Source organism: Budorcas taxicolor, chromosome 3 (genome assembly GCF_023091745.1).
Source record: "Budorcas taxicolor isolate Tak-1 chromosome 3, Takin1.1, whole genome shotgun sequence".
Lineage (NCBI taxonomy): Eukaryota > Metazoa > Chordata > Mammalia > Artiodactyla > Bovidae > Budorcas > Budorcas taxicolor.
Window position 1 is genome coordinate 97,850,746 of NC_068912.1, and position 18,117 is coordinate 97,868,862.

General features: G+C 44.9%; 1 protein-coding gene across 1 annotated transcript in view; it reads left to right on the forward strand.

The window, feature by feature from the left end:
- AGBL4 (AGBL carboxypeptidase 4) overlaps positions 1 to 1,579 on the forward strand; it is a 1,457,998-nt gene extending 1,456,419 nt beyond the window's left edge. Inside the window, exon 13 of the mRNA XM_052638070.1 lies at positions 1,459 to 1,579. Coding sequence (XP_052494030.1) covers positions 1,459 to 1,579 — 121 coding nt within the window. The remainder of the gene's footprint in view (positions 1 to 1,458) is intronic.
- The last annotated feature ends 16,538 nt before the right edge of the window (positions 1,580 to 18,117 follow it).

The window sequence follows — 18,117 nt, forward strand, 5'->3', positions numbered from 1 at the left end:
AACAGGGGCCAGAGAAGAGAAGGGTCTTCTTCAAGATCACGTCGCCTGTAAATGGCATTCCGAGTGTGTGTTCCAGGCTGTTACTGGGTACTAAGACTTAGACGTGTCTCAGCCAAGCTAGATGATCTTGCTGTGTTAGCAAGGTCTTTCAGGAGCGTGGAATCTTAGTCTGTGAGTTTTCCTGATTGAGGAGCTGCATGGGGGTGAGGTGTCCCTTTTTGTATGCTGCCACCTGGTCTTGTCTTTACCCTATTCATGACTCATCAGCAATGAAGGAAATGATCCTCCAGAATCAGAGCAGCATGGGTTATAAGAAGTCACTTCTTGAATCCTAAATCTAACAGCCCAAGAGATTCCCATATTTGTGGCATTACCATTTCCTGCCGGGAATTGTAGTTCTTTATTATTTTGCATAGTTAATTCGTACAACTGTGACCTCTACTAAACCGTAAGCAGCCTGAGGGCAACATCAATGTCTGATTCACCTCTGTCACCTCCAGAGGCCATTGGACCATACCTAGCACGTAGCAGCATGCCTTTGTAAGTTACAGTAGGCAAAGGAAGACACTAGGTGTGTTTATTTGTAGCGTCTCATTTAACGTCACATCACCCTGAAATTGGAATATTTTGTCCTCGTTTTGTAAACGAAGCTCAGAGAATTTAAGTAACTTGCTCAAGGTTATACCTCTCACATATAGCTGGCCTGAGAATTCAGTTCAGTTCTTTCTGGATTGGCCTGTCTTTCCACTGCATATAAATCGTAGTCCAATGCTTGAATGAATGGCATATCAATTTATTACTCAAAATGTAATAAAGAAGGCCCCATATGAGGAAAAATGCAAACATGGATAAAACTTGGTTCCTGCTCACCAGGAGCAGAACAGAAAGTGAACAACTGTTGAAGAGTAATGTTAAGGGTATTATACTGGGTGCTGAGCACTGAGATACAGAGGTAAAATAGACACATCTCTGCCTTTGGAGAGCCCCCAAGCTTGTAGGGGAGTCAGTCCCACCATGAAACACCATAATTAGGTTATGCTGAGAAATGTAAAGGGACTCTGGAGCCCATGATGGTCCTGAAGGGAACGAAGCCCCTGGCTCTGCCGATCTACAGCTCCTCTCTGTGTTCATCCACAGCCCGTCGTGAAATGGATAGAACGAGTTAGAATCAAGGTAGAAATGTGGAAGTATTACAACCATAGGGGAGTTAGGTTTTCTCCAGAACCAGAATGATACAACCCAACCCATCCATTCATCTAAGAGTCGTTCATTCAGTCAGGCCTTGGGCTGGGCTCCTGAGACGTCTGGATGAGGCAGCCAAGGCCACCGCTCCTAGTCCAGTGGCGGACTCACGGCCCACAGTCCAGTGGGGGAGATAGACATACACACAGATGATTCCAGTGCAGTGTGTATATGTGCTGTCTTTCTTCTCTCTTTCTGTTATCTCCCCCTTTGCAGGAAAGGAAAACCCCCTTCCTACAAGCACTCACTCCTGCGGGGCCCGGCCAGCAACCACCCCAACGGCAAAGGGGACAAGAAGAGCTCAGTGAACCACAAAGACCCTCCAAACTCTTTTTAAGGATGTGGAATCCAGGGAGGTCTTGTGGTGGCAAGAGCGTGCATTTTCTGCTGGGCCATGAAATTAATCACCCTTTTCTAGTTTCCAAGATAATGACTGTGAGAACATGTATAAGCTGGTGAAAGGGAAGGGGGGGAAAATGAGAAATTTCATCATCGATTTTCCTTTTTACCATTTGAAAATCAATTGTGAGCCTTCAGCTTAAGGCTCAGGAACAAAATAGGGGACTCACACCAGATGAGTACAGATGCTAATTTCCACAACACAGAGACCCTCACAGGAAGAGAAAACCCCCGTATCTCCTCTCTAGTCAGTGCTTTCCAGCCCCTTTACTGTTCTAAGTTGTGCAGTTACTATAGATGGCTACCTTTTAGACTAGGCCACAGTTGTTTACTGTTTTAGAAATGCAGTGTCCATATTTGCTGACCCAAAACAATACCATCAACGCACACAAAACAAAAGACAAATGCACCTTCGGTAACAATGGGTCAGAATTTTTGAGGTCACAGTGGGCTTAGACATACAGTCACTTTATCTATGAGCTGCATGCTCCCTGACTCCCCTGAACCCCAGCATGCAACTTCAGAGAACTGCCCTGAGAGCTTTGTCCCAATGACCTGGGTAGTTTCATTGAAACCTTAGCTCCTAAAACAAAAAGTATTAGCTGCACATTCCAGAAGGTCTCTCTCATGGTTAAGATCTCTAGATCCTAGGATCTGAGATCAAAACTGACCAGTAAAGAAGAGGATATGAAAAATCTGCATAGAGGGGAGGAGGCTAACTGCCAGGTAAGAAGATGCAAAAGACGAAAGAAAGCACTCCGAGGCAGGTGGGGTTGATACAGTAAAACAACCACAGTGGCAATTCCCAAGGCAGGGCCAGCTCACTAGTGTGCATTTTTCTACAGAGTAAAGTGCCTTTGCATGATGAATGGGTCCAGGGGGGTTGGCTCACTTCCTGTCTGTGAAGCAGCAGGCTGAGTCACCATGACAGCCTGCTAATTAAAATGACCTCCCGGAAATGAGGATTAGAAGATAGGGAGAGGAAGGGAGGCTCCGGGGAGATAGGGCCTTTAGCACAAAGCTTCAGTTTAGCATTCTTTTGCTTTGGATTGGAGATTTTCAAAGTATCTTAAAAATTGAGTGCAAAGCTTATTCTCCCTTTGCTTATTGCTTTTCAGAAATGATAAAAAAAAAAAAAAAAGACATATGTTAGTTGGCTACGAATGTTGTGTTGTATGTACAGCTTCTCCCCTGGGTTCTTGTTGCCCAGAGGAACACAAATAAAGTGCTTCCTGCAGCTCCTCTGTTCCTCTGAGCATTCTTGGCACCTTTCCCTCTAGGTCTCTCCCTCCCTCAAGAACCAAGCAAGTCAACCCAATTTGATGTAACCCTCACTTTGCGGTCAGGGACTCTGTCATCAAGGTAAGGAAGGACAGTCAAGGCTTGACTTTCCAGCCGTTCCTGTGGCAGAATCCTGGGGAGTTTATTTGACTGCAGCCAGCTCAATGCAAATCAACACTGTGGCAGGCCTTTCAGAAACAAGAGCATCTCTTGAGATGGCATAAAGAGAGGCAGATTGCATAAAATCAGGGATAATAGACCAGATCTATTTTTCCCTGCCCAGACTGCTTTCATAAGGTGAACATACTTAGACCCCACTTATTTTGGTGCTTAGGTAGTTCATTTTATAGATTTATACTGCATATTAAATTATGGCGTAACTTCCCAAGTGGTGCTAGTAGTAAAGAACCCGCCTGCCAATGCAAGAGACATAAGAGACGCAAGTTCAATCCCTGGGTCAGGAAGATGCCCTGGAGGAGGGCATAGCAAACTATCCCAGAATTCTTGGCTGGAGAATCCCCATGGACAGAGGGGCCTGGGGATGGGGGTGGGGGGTGCTACAGCCCATAGGGTCATTCAGAGTCAGACACAACTGAAGCGAGTGAGCCTACACCCACACATGTATTTTTCCAATTTACATTGTACTGGAAGTAAGCTGATCTGATACCCATTTTACCAAATCTTCACTGACATAAAAAGTTAGCTATTTTCATCAACTTTTTATCAATAGGATATTTTCAGTTATGAAAATATAACTGCACTTCTGAAAAGCTGCATTGATTAATTGGACCATAGATCTTAAAAGCTCAGGTATGCTAGTGGTTTAAAAGAAAATTTTGGAGTCAGGCAACTCTGGATTCTAATTCTGCATTCAAACCTTTATTCTGTCTCTTGATATCTGTGTGATCTTGGGTAAGTTATTTAACCTCTCTGAATCTTAATTCCTATAACATGGTGATAGTAATATCTACCTCATTACAGTAGGTATGAGGGTTTAATGGGATTTTATGGGGGATATTGGGGCTTCCCTGGTAACTCAGTTGGTAAAGAATCTGCCTGAAATGCAGGAGACCCCAATTAAATTCCCGGGTTGGGAAGATCCCCTGGAGGAGGGCATGGCAACCCACTCCAGTATTCTTGCCTGGAGAATCCCCATGGACAGAGGAGCCTGGCAGGCTACAGTCCTTGGTTGCAAAGAGTAAGACACGACTGAGCAACTCAGCACAGCACAGCACGTGGGTCATATCAGCACAGCACATGGGCCATTCAATAAATGATAGCTGTTAGTTGGATGTGACCAGGATGATAAGGTGTCTGCAAATCACTTCCCATTGGAAGTGGATAAGGAAACAGGAGCTGTTTATCCATGAGATGAAAAATGAGAGGGAGGAGGTTAAGGAAAGCAAGATCACGATATCTAAAAAGTTGAAAAAGTATCTTGGATATTCTTTTTATCAGAAAAAAAACAAACTTGTTCTGTGTTGCCAAAGGGTAAGGACCAAACCCAAGGAAGTAGTCTCAGTAAGACAAATTTCAGTTCAAAAGTGAGGAAAACCTTCTAGTGAATAGAGTCATCAACCACTGGATGAGGTCCCTGAGAGACACAGAGTTCTCCATCACTAGAGGCGTGCGATCAGAATCTGAATGAACATCTGTCATGGAGGAACAAGAGGGGTTTTCTTCCTCTAAGGCATGCTGAATTAACAGTGGCATTACTTCCTATTCTATAACTGTGGAAAGAAATGACATTAGATGGGGGTTACAGTCCTAATGTCAGACAATGGAGTTTACAGTATAATAAGTATCACTTAACCCTAAACAAGTGATAGTAAATGTCTCTGAATTACAGAATATGGACCCTGCTAACAGTTCGCAATCCTTAGGAAGGAAAAATACATGACTATAAGACTGTAGGACATGTTTGCAAAATGGCTGTCTGCTTCTCCACAGAAGTAGAGCAGGGAGGCTGAGTCTAAGGGACCAGGGGTTGCCAGTGGACCTCTTTGTGGCCTTAGCCTGCTCAGCAACTCCGTAGCTTTCTTGAATCAGGTTATACCTACGGTCTCAGGTTAAGAGGGAAAGAGTTTCAGCACTGAGGTTGAGGACAGCACCAACACAGAAAGACAGTGAACCACCCAGAAGCTACCAGCTCGCTCAGCCCCAGCAGGGGGCGCTCTAACCTCTCTTGTCTGCCCCCTTCCTTCTCAGCCTAGAGCCACAGTGGGTAGAATCAGCTACCAAATCAGTGTACTGAGGAGAGTGAGACAACAACGCAGCAAGGAAGGGAGGAGAGTGGGCCTCTGCCTGACTTTCATACAAATCTCCATAAACAGTGCCAGGCTTGCTCTGTATTAGTTCACAAGCCCAGAGGTCAGTCTGTTTACCTTCAGAAGCTGTGGCAGACAAGCCAGAGGCCACCCAGATTCTTTGTGCTGAGGGCCAGAGCAGAGGCTGAGTCACCTGCCTCTGGTGATATTTGCTTTACAGCAGCAGCAGCAGTAGCAGGGAGCTTTCAGCTGGGAGCTTTCCCCATTGCCTCTGAATGGGGTGGGGAGGGTACAGGATGAGTTTGTGTCCTTTAACTGTAATTCAATGACACACTGGAGACCTGCCTAAGAGGACCCAAATCCTCATTTTTCCAAGTAGTAAGTGCAGTGCCAAGCTTGGAAGTCTGGAGTGATTAATATTTGTGGAGCATCAGTTCATACACCCACCAGATATTTGTTGAACATTTACTGTGTGCCAGGCATTGTGCCAGATGCTTTTGCATACATTGCCGCGTTGGATACTCCCAGCAGCCCCTAGAGGTAAGTATCACTCCCTCATTTCCCAGGTGAGAAAATTAAGAACCCCTAAAGGTAAAATACTTTCTTTAAAATTCATATAGCTAGTGAGAACCTGGATTCAATCCCAGTTCTCTTCCTACTACTCCGCACAGGACCTTCTCCATCAGTTTCCAGGTAAAATCAGATCAAAACAGGAAAACTGGTGAAAGCAGATTAACAAGTAAATCATGGCCTCACTGAGAGGTCGGAGGGGGTGGGAGAGAGGAATGGAGCATGAAAGTTTCCAGGCTGGGTGTATGTGTGAGGATTTCAGGAAATTTTTAACACCTACTGCTAGAACCCTGCCTTCTTCCCATCTCTCTTTCCCACACACCTGTGTGAGTCCCTGCTGGGCACTCCAACAGGGTAGGGTGTCATTTATCACTTGACATGCTGAAGCTTCTAGGTCTTCCAGAATTCCTGGAAGCTCAGCAAGGCACAGGGCCCTTCCAGGCACCCTCTGGGTTACTGACCCCAGGCAGGTAATCTAGTTCAAGTTTTGTATCACCCCCTTCCTCTGGAGTACGTAAGCTGAGCCCACAGTGTCCTCAATCATTGTCCAGAAATTTCCTCTGAGTCCTACCTCCTGAGCAATTTAAGGGCACTGAGATTAGAAATTCTTTCCGTCATGGCTCAGCTCAGCCAATGGGGCCCCAGGGTAGACAGAATAGGAGAGATATTATAACATAATATGGACAGCCATGGTTGAAAAAGTCAGATAGACTGAAATGTGAATCCTAGTTCTTCCATTAACTAGCTGAATGGCTTTGGGCAAATAATCTAACGTCTTTAAGTTCCAGGATCCACATTTGTAACTCAGAAATTGTAATAGCTACATCCCAGTTATTGGGAGGATTAAATATAATAACACCTATGTACAACACAGCACCTCTAGTTAATATTGTGAAAGTAAAAGTGAAGTCGCTCAGTCATGTCCGACTCTTTGTGACCCCATGGACTGTAGCCTCCCAGGCTACTCCATCCATGAGATTTTCCAGGCAAGAGTGCTGGAATGGGTTGCCATTTCCTTCTCCAGAGGATCTTCCTGACCCAGGGATTGAACCTGGGTCTCCGCATTGTAGGCAAACACTTTACCATTTGAGCCACAAGGGAAGTTAATATTGTAGGAGGTAGTTAATTTGTTAGGAGGGTAGATCTCATGTTCAGTTCAGTTCAGTTCAGTCGTTCAGTCACGTCTGACTCTGAGACTCCATATACTGCAGCACTCCAGGCTTCCCTGTCCATCACCAACTCCCGGAGCTTGCTCAAACTCAAGTCCATCGAGTCAGTGATGCCATCCAACCATCTCATCCTCTGCCATCCCCTTCTCCTCCTGCCCTCAATCTTTCCCATCATCAGGGTCTTTTATAATGAGTCAGCTCTTCGCATCAGGTGGCCAAAGTATTAGAGCTTCAGCATCAGTCCTTCCAAAGAATATTCAGGATTGATTTCCTTTGGAATTGACTGGTTTGATCAACTTGCAGTCCAAGGGACTCTCAAGAGTCTTCTCCAACACCACAGTTCAAAAGCATCAATTCTTTAGCACTCAGCTTTCTTTATGGTCCAACTCTCACATCCATACATGACCACTGGAAAAACCATAGCTTTGACTAGATAGACCTTTATCAGCAAGAAACGGCTCTGCTTTTTAATATGCTGTCTAGGTTGGTCATAGCTTTTCTTCCAAGGAGCAAGCATCTTTTAATTTCATGGCTTCAGTCACCACCTGCAGTGATTTTGGAGGCCAAGGAAATAAAATTTCTCACTGTTCCCACTGTTTCCCCATCTATTTGCTGTGAAGTAATGGGACCAGATGCCATGATATTGTTTTTTGAATGTTGCATTTTAAGCCTGTTTTTTTCCATCTTCTCTTTCACTTTCACCTGAGGCTCTTTTGTTCCTCTTCACTTTCTGCCATAAGAGTGATCTCATGTTAAGTTTTCTTATAACAACAACAATAAAACAAACAAAAGACCCCAAAAAAGGCACATGAAATGTTTGGAGGTGATGGATATGTCTGTTACCTTGACTGTGACGATGGCCTCACAAGTTTCTGACCTATGTCCAAACTTATCAAATGGTAAACATTAAATATATATATAGGTCTTTTTAATATCAATTATACCTCAATAAAACTGTCTTCAAAATACAGTAACACCTGTAAAATACTTGGCATAAAGTAGAACTCTCTCCCCAACCCACCACCTTTAACTTGCTAGGATCAGAAACCCCTTTCCTTGAAGCCAAAGCTTTTCTTACTTCCAAATGAGGTACAGACAGAAGTACAAACCCTCTCTGAAGACAGGAATGAGAAAAGTACCTGGAAGAAAAACAGCCACACTGAGGGATCAGTGTATCTGTAAGTTGGGGCTCAGAACAAATAGGAAAACAGGGCTGGACACAATGTTCTCCCAGACTGACTTGAGGCAGAACTGACAAGACTAAAAAGCGGGGCGGGGGTGGGGGGGGCGAATATAGGTTCTGTAAGATACCATGTTTTATTAAAATAATTAACAAATCTTAGCAGGATTTAAAAGAACCTCTTTCTATGCTATTTTTGATTGGTATACAGTGTCCCTGATAGCTCAGCTGGTAAAGAATCCACCTGCAACCTAGGAGACCCCAGTTCGATTCCTGGGTTGGGACGATCCCCTGGAGAAGGGATAGGCTACCCACTCCCGTATACTTGGTCTTCCCTTGTGGCTCAGCTGGTAAAGAATCCACCTGCAATGCAGGAGACCTGGGTTCAATCCCTGGGTTGGGAAGATCCCCTGGAGAAGGAAAAGGCTACCCACTCCAGTATTCTGGCCTGGAGAATTCCATGGACTACAGTCCGTGGGGTTGCAAAGAGCTGGACACGACTGAGCGACTTTCACTTTCACTTTCTTTCACAGTGTCTCCAGGGTGTTCTCTGTGAAGTTATCATACCAATACACTCTGCCAGCTGAAACTCAGGACTTCCCTGAAGCACACTCACCTCTATTAACTCTACCTGCTCTCGTCAAACTCAGCGTGCATGCTGGACAGTGCTGATTTTTCCCCATTTTGCAGAAAGAAGAAACTGGTATCCGTGTAATTAAGGCCCTTGCCCATAGTCCACAGCTCATAAGTAATTCGTACAGGAACTGGGTACACAGTCAGCTCAGCCACATCCCACTGCCTCTCTGCGAACCCCAAACCTCAGCACTAAGCCTGACCAATTCATGAAGGCATTTCTATGACACTTGTTGTAATTCTTTCATGTTTAAAATTCACTTTCCTCCCAAGACCTCAAGTTTATTTTTGGCCCCCATCTCAGTCTTGAAGCCAGATCTGCTTCTCACCTCGGCACCAGCTATCTTGGTTAGTGTCCTATTTTCCTGCCTGGAAACTTTGCCATTGTCTTAACTCCCTGCCCTTCTTCCCCCTACAAAGCCAATCAGTCATCAAGGTTCATTGCTTCGGCCTCCATGATGCATCTGCCTTCCAGCAGTATCATGGAGTGACTTAGGAGTCAGATAGTCCTGAAGTTTTCCTTTCAACATCACTCCTTGCTATTTTTGTCTTGTGAATCATTTAAAGCAGAGTTTACTTACCTTGTCTTTAATATAGGAAATAATACTTATTGGCAGGACTGTCATCCATTTTCCTTCCCTCCCTTTTCCATGCTTTTCTTCCTCTTTGCTCCCACCACCATGTCCTGCCTGGGTTGCTGGAGCAGTCCCTCATTGACCTCCCCACCTTCTGATACTCTCTTCCTAATCAATTCTCACTCTCTCAAAATAAGCATCCACAATCTCTATGAAACATAACCCCATGTTTATGGCAACTCTTTCCAAACAATTATCCAAGCCAAGAGCTTGGATATCATCCCACTTCTGTGTCTTTCTCACCTTCCTGCTGGTCAGGTGCCACATCCTGCTGGTTCTGCCTGCTTGGTGTCTCTCATATCTGTCTAGCTGCACCAAGTCTTTGTTGCAGGACGCAGGTTCTTTAGTTGCAGCACATGGAATCTAGTTCTCCAACTAGGAATCAAACCTGGGCCCCTGCATTGGGAGTGTGGAGTCTCGGACCACCAGGGAAGTTCCTCCACGCTTCTTAACTAAAGTAAATCCTTCCCATCATTCAAGACTTATCCCACCTCCATGACATCTTCCCCAATCACACAACTGTAATGAATTGCTTCCTCTTCTTGTGTCTCCCAGCTCTTTGTTGATTTATCTATTTATCAATTACTTCACTGAGATAATAGTCACCTGCTTCATTATCACCTAATTTCTGAAAGCAGAGACTAGGTTTTATTCATCTCCATTCCTCTCATATCAACTAATACAGCTGTAGACATGCCAGAGGCACTCACTTAATATAGCAGAATGAAAGAATGAATAAATCTTGAATTCAAAATCTCATTCTGAACTTATTTTAATAACTGGATCCTAATTACAGATCTGTCTTCCCAAAGCACTGACCTCTCTGAGACATTCCACTGCTCAGATTTCATCCGTGGCTCCCCTTACCTACAGAACTAAATTCCAGCTCCGTGTGAAAGGTGAAGTCCTGGATGGTCTTCAAGGCCCCACTCTCAAAATCTGTCTCAATGGAGGAGATGGATTTACTTCTAGAGCCCAAGACAATTTGATCATTTTTCCTGTAACAATAAAAACAACTATTATTGCTGCTGCTGTGGCTACTGCTGCTATGACTGCTGCTGCTGCTGCTGTTCTGCCCTGGCCAAGCGCCTGCTCAGCTCCAGGGTCCTGCACTCCAGGTTGCTTTGTCTTATGTGATCTTATATAATCCTCACAACAACCCTATGAAGCAGATGTTGTTCCCTGAGAAAGAAAGAGAAGCTTGGAGAGTCTAAGTAACCTGTCTAAAGTCACCCGGCTCCTAAGTGGAAGAGCCTGGCTGTCACCAGGTTCCAGGGCTGTGTTCTTTCCACTTTCCCCTCTGTCTTTATATGTTCAGTCCTGAGACTGACAAAATGATACATATTTAATGCTGGTTATAAAAAGTCTCTGCCCCAGGGAACTCGCTGCTTCATCTTTGTTCCTGTGCACGACCTCATTTTGCCTCATTCCCCTGAGCCTGGCTCTAGGCATTTTCTCTGCAGCTGGATGTCGGTGCCCACACGTCCTCCATGCCTGAGTCTCTGCCTTTGAAATGACTGCTGAGAAATGACTGTCTTACAGGCAGAGCCGGTGCTCCCCTCAGAGTTCTAACAGGCAGAGCTGGTGCTACCCTCAGAGTTCTAAGGACAAGAAAGAGATTTTGCCAGGAGATCAGGATACAGCAATGCAGAGGAGGCCTCTATTAACCCACCCCTCACCCTACCTTTGCATTAAAAAGCAGATTTCCTCTTCCTTCACCCCAAACCACTTTCTGCCCTCAGGATTCAAATCATAAAGGGAGAAGGATTATAAAATATAGCCACTGGGATGGAGTGTTCTGCTTCCAGCTCTGATACTGCCTGGATGGGTAACATTTTAAAAAAAAAAAAAAAAGCCTCTTTCCCTATCTGGAGTTATCCCAGAGCTTCAGCTGCTTTCTGGTTCTTACTCTTTGAAACAGGTACATAAACCCCAACCAACCCACTCTCAAGAGTATTGTGAGGATCCAGAGACAGAATGATTGGGAAAGTAAAGTATTTAGACAAGTCTTTCCCAGTATTTTTCTCTCTCCTTCTGAGACCTCATAATGTCCCCTACTTGGCTCATTCCTTGCCTTTAACATGGATTGTCCTGTCATTAATTCATCCAACAAAACTTATTAAACATCTATGTTTGCCAAGCACTTCTCATTCCTTTCTGCTGACTTGATTTCTACCTGTCTTTCAACACGCCTCCTCCAGGAAGTCTTCCCTTACCTCCCAGCCCTCAGGGGTAACTCATCTACTGAGCTTCTTGAGAATGATTGTCTGAAACTTTCACTTGGCCCTTATCAGTGGCTTTGGCATTTCATTTCTGTGTATCAGCTCTATCCTCCCCACTCTATTTTCCTTTGTTCTTGGGGTGAGATGATTAGAGATGGAAAAACTGGCTCACTCATTGCTCAGGTCCCAGGACAAGGCCCAGCAGAGAGTAAATACTCACTGAGAACTGGCAGGTATCACTGCTGCTGCTACTGCTGCTGCTGCTGATGAGGATGACAATGATGAGCATGGAGGTGAGATGCCTGCTCTGAACAGAATGTTTCTGTGAAGCTAATGCCGCTCTGTTTCTCCATCTCTCCCTCCTTCCAGAAATTCATAAATAAGGGTAGCTCCTTAAACTTCTGGGCAAAGTAGAGCAAACTTGGCTTACAGGTCCATATAGAAAGCTGTCAAACCTTAAACCTTAGAGTATTCATGACAGGGAGAAAAAGAAAGGAGAGGGATGGGGAGAGGCTGAGAGAGATGGAAAAAAAGTGACTGTGATTGATGTAAAATATGTGTGTACTGGTATACTTGCATTCTGTGTGAGACTTTTAAGAGTAATCTCTATATCTGGGTGTGAAAATGCATGTTTGTGTAGTTGTAAATGTGTGTGTGTGTGCATTACTGAGTATTCAATTACAGATCATTGTCAATTCTAAGCACATTTTTCTATCATCTCCCAGTCTGAGGGCCTGGTTTAAGTTTCTGTTTGAAATTCTATCTAATCTCTTGACATTTCATCCATATTAATGGGTCACCCCCTTTGCCCAGCCTCCCTTAGACTGTGCCCAAAGGATGTCAGGGTCACCTCTCCTCCTTCCTATTCCCAGGGAAGGCTGATAGGGATTCCAGCCAGATCAGCCCCTTGGGGTAGGAAGCGCGCCAAGAACCCTTTCCCTCATGCAGTCAGCAGATGGCCTCGCGTTGACAGCTCTTTCCTGTATATTGGCCTTCTTTGTGCTCCCGCTTGGTTTTCTCTCTTTCTCCTTCTTCAGGCCAGCCTCGACCGAAGGTTGGAAACACAGCTGTGGCATGGTGTTGGGAATGGAGAGATTGCTCTCCTTAACACCCCAATACCCCTTCAAGCTGCTCCTGGAGAAATGAATGGTTCAGAGCCATGATTCCAGAGCGTTCTCTTTTGTTCACTTTCAGAGGCACTTGCTCAGGGCCTGTTGTAAACCAGCCTGAGTCCTGGGCAGTGTTTGGAAGTGGAGAGTGCTGTGAATAAACACAGAGCAGAGCAGCTACGTGGGCCCTGAGACTTTGACTTTGCTGAAATGCAAATATGCGGGATGGGGATTTTCAAATGTTAAGCCTTGTTCATTGTGCATGCCTGAATTCATTCTTTAGCATGTTTAGAATCCATTCATTCATTCATTCATCTTCAAGGAGGCCATGTGGTTATTAGAAAAAGTGCCAAGTCAGAAGCCTGGATTTAAGCTTGATTCAGCTGCTATCATCTTCCCTCTGAACCTCAATCTCCCCTGCAGAATGGAATTAAGAAAGAGTGTTCTGCTTAATCCATGGGATTACTTAAGGAACTTCAGGGGAAATGGACCCAGTGGGGAAAAGGAACCAACATTCTCCACATGCATCCATTCTACAGCCACACAAGGGGAGGGGGTGAGAGCAATGGATGGGGACCTCAAAATGATACATTAGAAAGAGCCTGAACTGGAAGCAGAAGTATCCAGAATCAAATCCCAGTCTACTAGCACTCATGCAACGTTAGAAAAGTTAGTCTCCCTCTCCCAACCTCAGCCCGCACATCTGTAAAATGAGCCTGTTGTAGTAGGTGATCGCTAAAGGCTCCTATAATTCTGCCAGCTGGGGAGTTCTAGGACCCCTCCAACCCAATTGCCCACCCTTGAAAGAGGATTTCCTGTCAACCTTGAAAATCATGTCAGGTTTCTAGAACAATGCTTGGGCCAGATGTATGGGTAGTAAAGATCCATACTTGGCTCAGCAACACTGGTGGTGATGCAGGCCTCCCAGAGATTCTTTCTGTCCCTCAGACCTGGTGCTGAACCAGAGGCCTCCGGAGAGATGAGACCAGCGGGTGACACGGCGAACCTTGCCTACAGAAGGTGCGGTGCTGCGGACCTAATTAACATCACCGTGTAGGAGATACCGTGGAGCATGTTTGAGCTGCCAGAGAGAATAAATAAAGCAATGTTTTATCTTAAGTGTTGGTTAATGGTGAGTAACAAATGGACTTGCGCTTTATTTACTGCTCTTCACGGCACAGCCCTGCTAGGGCCACCACAGACCCTGAGAAAGCGCACCCAGATTCCAAGGGCATGCATTATAAATTGCTTGCCAAGCAGCTGGAGAATTGGGACCCTCACTGGATGCTGTGATAGACTCATGAAGAGAGGGGCATGCAGGACAATGGACTCTGGTATCTGACTGACCCAGCTGAGATCTAGCTGTGCCACTGTATGACCTGGAGCCCCCTCTATGAACCACAGATTCCTCACTTATAAAATGGGACTAATTAGTGCCTCGCTCACAAGAAGTTTGTGAAAATTAAATGACAAAGTCCCTAGCAAATGGAAGTGTTCCTTCGAGGGTAACTATTATTCTTAGTCACATCCACATTATTCTTAGGCTCAGTATTTCCAAGATAATCAGTCAAGCCAACAGGGTGGAACACACATAGGAAGCTACGGACTTTCATCACAAATGGATCCTAAAGTGACAGGATCTTCTTTCATCAAAGCAGGTGGTTGTTCATCCACCTCCTTCCTTCATCAAAGAGGGGGTCATCCCTCCACCTCCAGCATCCTTCTCTCCTCTCATGATAATACCATCAATCTTCCTTCCTTCTTTCCTTTCTTTCTCTCTCTCCCTCTTTCTTTCATCTTCCCTCCATCCCTCTTTTCCTTCTCTCCTTCCTTCCTTCCATTCATAATGCCTGCCATGGTATCTTAGTTTGGGTTTTTTCAAAAGCAGACACTGGAACAAGAAACTGAGAGCAAGCAGCTTAATCTCCAAGTGAGACCTGGAGATAAGCAGAGATAAGCGAGAGGCAACAGTGACACAGGACAGGGAGAAAACCCAGTAAATGGTGTGTTAATGAGCTAATTATCACTGAGGGGAAAGGCCCTCAATCCCTCCAGAAACTTTCTTGGAACTGGCACAAAAAACACTCCCTAGAGTTGTCTCCCCAGAAGACAGGGAGACAGCTGAGGGTTGCTTCCTTGGGTATAAATTCCCCTTCACTTCCTGTCTTGCTCTGCAAGACTGATCCCTGACACAGCCCCAGTCCAGTTCCAAATGCCTGGAACTGTCCACTGTAGCTGTGCTGAAATGAGAGGAGTTGAGATGCAAGGCAGGCAGCAGAAGCACCTGCTAGGCCTGGGCACAGGAGGCTCAAGTGAGGCATGAGAGCCTTGTCTTTGCTATTCCATGACTGGTAGGTTTGGTGGGGACAGTGTCTGAGTCAACTCTTTATTCCAAGAATCTAGCAGGTGATCACGTAGCATTGCATATCCAGTGGTTATATGCTGAGTGAAAGGCTGGAAAGATGGATGGACAGACGGTCTTTCTACTTCTTAAGAATAATTTCTACCTACAATGTGGGAAGTAAATGGAGGTTGGGGGAAGTTGGATGTAGACAGAGTTTGATGTATAGGGATGATCAACATGGGACATGGACAGGTAGGTCACGGAGTCCTCAGAAGAAATAAATCTAGAGCTGGGTCAAGCAAGCTGCATCAAATGTACTATTGATGCTGGGCCTGTTGACGAAGTTGCCTCAACTTGATACTCCAGCTTGTAATTCCCACCACTAATAGTAGCCAGAAGAGGGACTGAAATAAAATTATGAAGAATCATCTCAGGGCAGGATCAAAGGAGGGAGAGACTTGGTGGATGGAGGGGCAGTAGCCTGAAGCTTGGGCTCCAAAGACCGCAGCTTCAGACACTCCTTAAGCCTTTGCATAGCCCTGCTCTTGCTTGTCCACTCTGATATTGCATGAAAGCTGAATTTTCTTTTAATAGTGAATGCATTTGAGGAAAAAGGAAAATAAAAACAACATGTTTGTTATACATTTTGAAGGTATCTTTATTTTTTTTTTAATTTATTTATTCATTCATTTTTGGCTGTGCTGGGTCTTTGTTGCTGCACGGGCTTTTCTCTAGCTGTACCAAGCACTAGCAGGGGCTGCTCTATAGTTGCCGTGCTCAGGCTTCTCACTGTGGTAGCTTCTCCTGTTTCAGAGCACAGACTTTTGGACCCTTGGGCTTCAGTAGTTGTGGCTCTCAGATTCTAGAGTGCAGGCTCAACAGTTGTGGCACACGGGCCCAGCTGCTCCATTGCGTGTGGGGTCTTCCCAGACCAGGGATCAAACCCGTGTCTCCCGCATTTGCAGGTGGATTCTTGGCCACTGAGCCAACTATATCTTATTATAGTTGAAATCTTAATCAGCTTCTATAAGTAATGTTTCCTTTTTCATGATTAAAAACATCATACATTTGACATTTTAAAAATAGGAAAAAGCATAAAGAAAATAACTTACCACCACCAAAAGATAACTCTATGTATTTTAACTATATTTTAACAGCTTTTCATAATTTCACACTGGTAGTTTTAGACCTTTCCCCCCACTGAGCCCCCCTGCTAGACGTGTAGCATGTCGTGTCCATGTACAGTTCTCCATGTCATCAGATGTTCACTGAAAGTAATTTTTAATGTTTATGTGATATTCTACCATACTGGTGTTTTTCAGTCACTAGGTCACGTCTGAGTCTTTGTGACCCCATGGGCTGCAGCACTCCAGGCCTCCCTGTCCCTCACTATCTCCTGGAGCTTGCCCAAGTTCGTGTCCATTCTATCATACAGATAAACCTAATATATTTACCCATTCCTTCTTGTTACACTTTTAGGTTATTTCCCATTTTTTTTTTGATGTTAAAATTTTGCTGTTATGAACAGAAACATACAAAACCCTTCGTTTGCAATGTGTCCTTTAAACTTCGCTACAGACCTTTGAGGTGAGTACTATATAAATTCCCTCTTTCACAGGTTAGGAAACTGAGGATCTGAGCAGAGTTAAATGACTTTTCAAAGGTCACTTAGTTCAGGTTATCCCCAAACAGGCCCTGAACTAAGACCCAAGTACAAGGGATTTATGCAAGAAGGGGTCTCAAGAAAAAACAGTAAGGAAATGGGAAAATGAGATGATGAGAGTAGGCAGCCAATGAAATGTTCATTAGCAAGCCAGCTGCCACTGCAGATAACCAGAGCCTACCTCTGCTGGGGAAACTTGGGGAGATGTGTACTCACATCTCAGGATTACCACACTCCTGGGATGAGAGAGATGGGTATTTTTCACAAACTCCAGTCAGCCTTGGTTAAGGTTGTTCCCAGTGAGCCTAAATTCCCTGTCATTTCTAGACAGCTGCAGTTGGGGCCAAAGCAGTCTCTAGTGGCCATATAAATACAGCTGCTGGCAGTCAGAAGCTGGGCCATGTTCCAAATAATGAGGGCGAGGGGGTAAGAGTGAGTGCTGGCCGGGGCCACTATGGGCAGTCACATAGCTAGCTTCGGAGCCGGGATTTGAACACAGATGTACCTGAGTCCAGAGCCCATACTTTTAATGACCTGACTTTGCAGATTCACAGAAACTCCCTGTGACCTTGGGCAAGTCACTTCATCTCTCTGAGATCCAGGATCTGATGAGGATAATAATGCTGTCTGCCACGTCTGACTCAGAGCATTGTCAGGAGATGACGGCATGGATATGTCAGCATTTTGCTTATCAGCAAGGCCAAGGTTGGTTCAACATTACTGATCACTCCCATTAGGGGGGTAGGAATCACTTCAGACAGACATTCAGTGGTCTCCTGATGATAGCTAATTAAAGGAAATTAATAGAAGACAGGCTGGTTCCCTGAGTTTATTAGCTGAGTAGTTTTCTAGATTCATTACATAGAATGCAATGTACACACAGCTTATTGAAATACAGTGTAAGTCCTTGATGAACTTTGGAACACTCCATTTTTCTGGTAAGAGGGAGATGAATACACAATTGCTTATCTCTGTGCACTGACAATCTCCAGGTCTGAATTCTCCCAGGAGGAAGTTTAATTGCTCTGTAAGCTTCAAATTCAAGGGCTCCTCAATGCTAAGCTCCTGACGAGCTGCATTAAAGTAAAAATGACAAAGATGCCAGTTGACATATTTATTAAATATGTCGATCTTAATGGGGCCGATGTGGGCTGCTCATACCAAGGAGGTTTATCAATAGGAAGTCAATATTTCTACATCCCTTCGCCCCACCCGAAGTCCACATTTAAGGGTAAGGTCAAGACACACTGGAAATTGAACCCTGGTCTTGCGGACTTCAAAATCCTTGTTTACCCTCTAAAACCTGGCCTCCACTATATTCTCTCCTGTTGAAGACATTTATCACTTTACCAACTGCTGCTGCTGCTGCTGCTAAGTCGCTTCAGTCGTGTCCGACTCTGTGC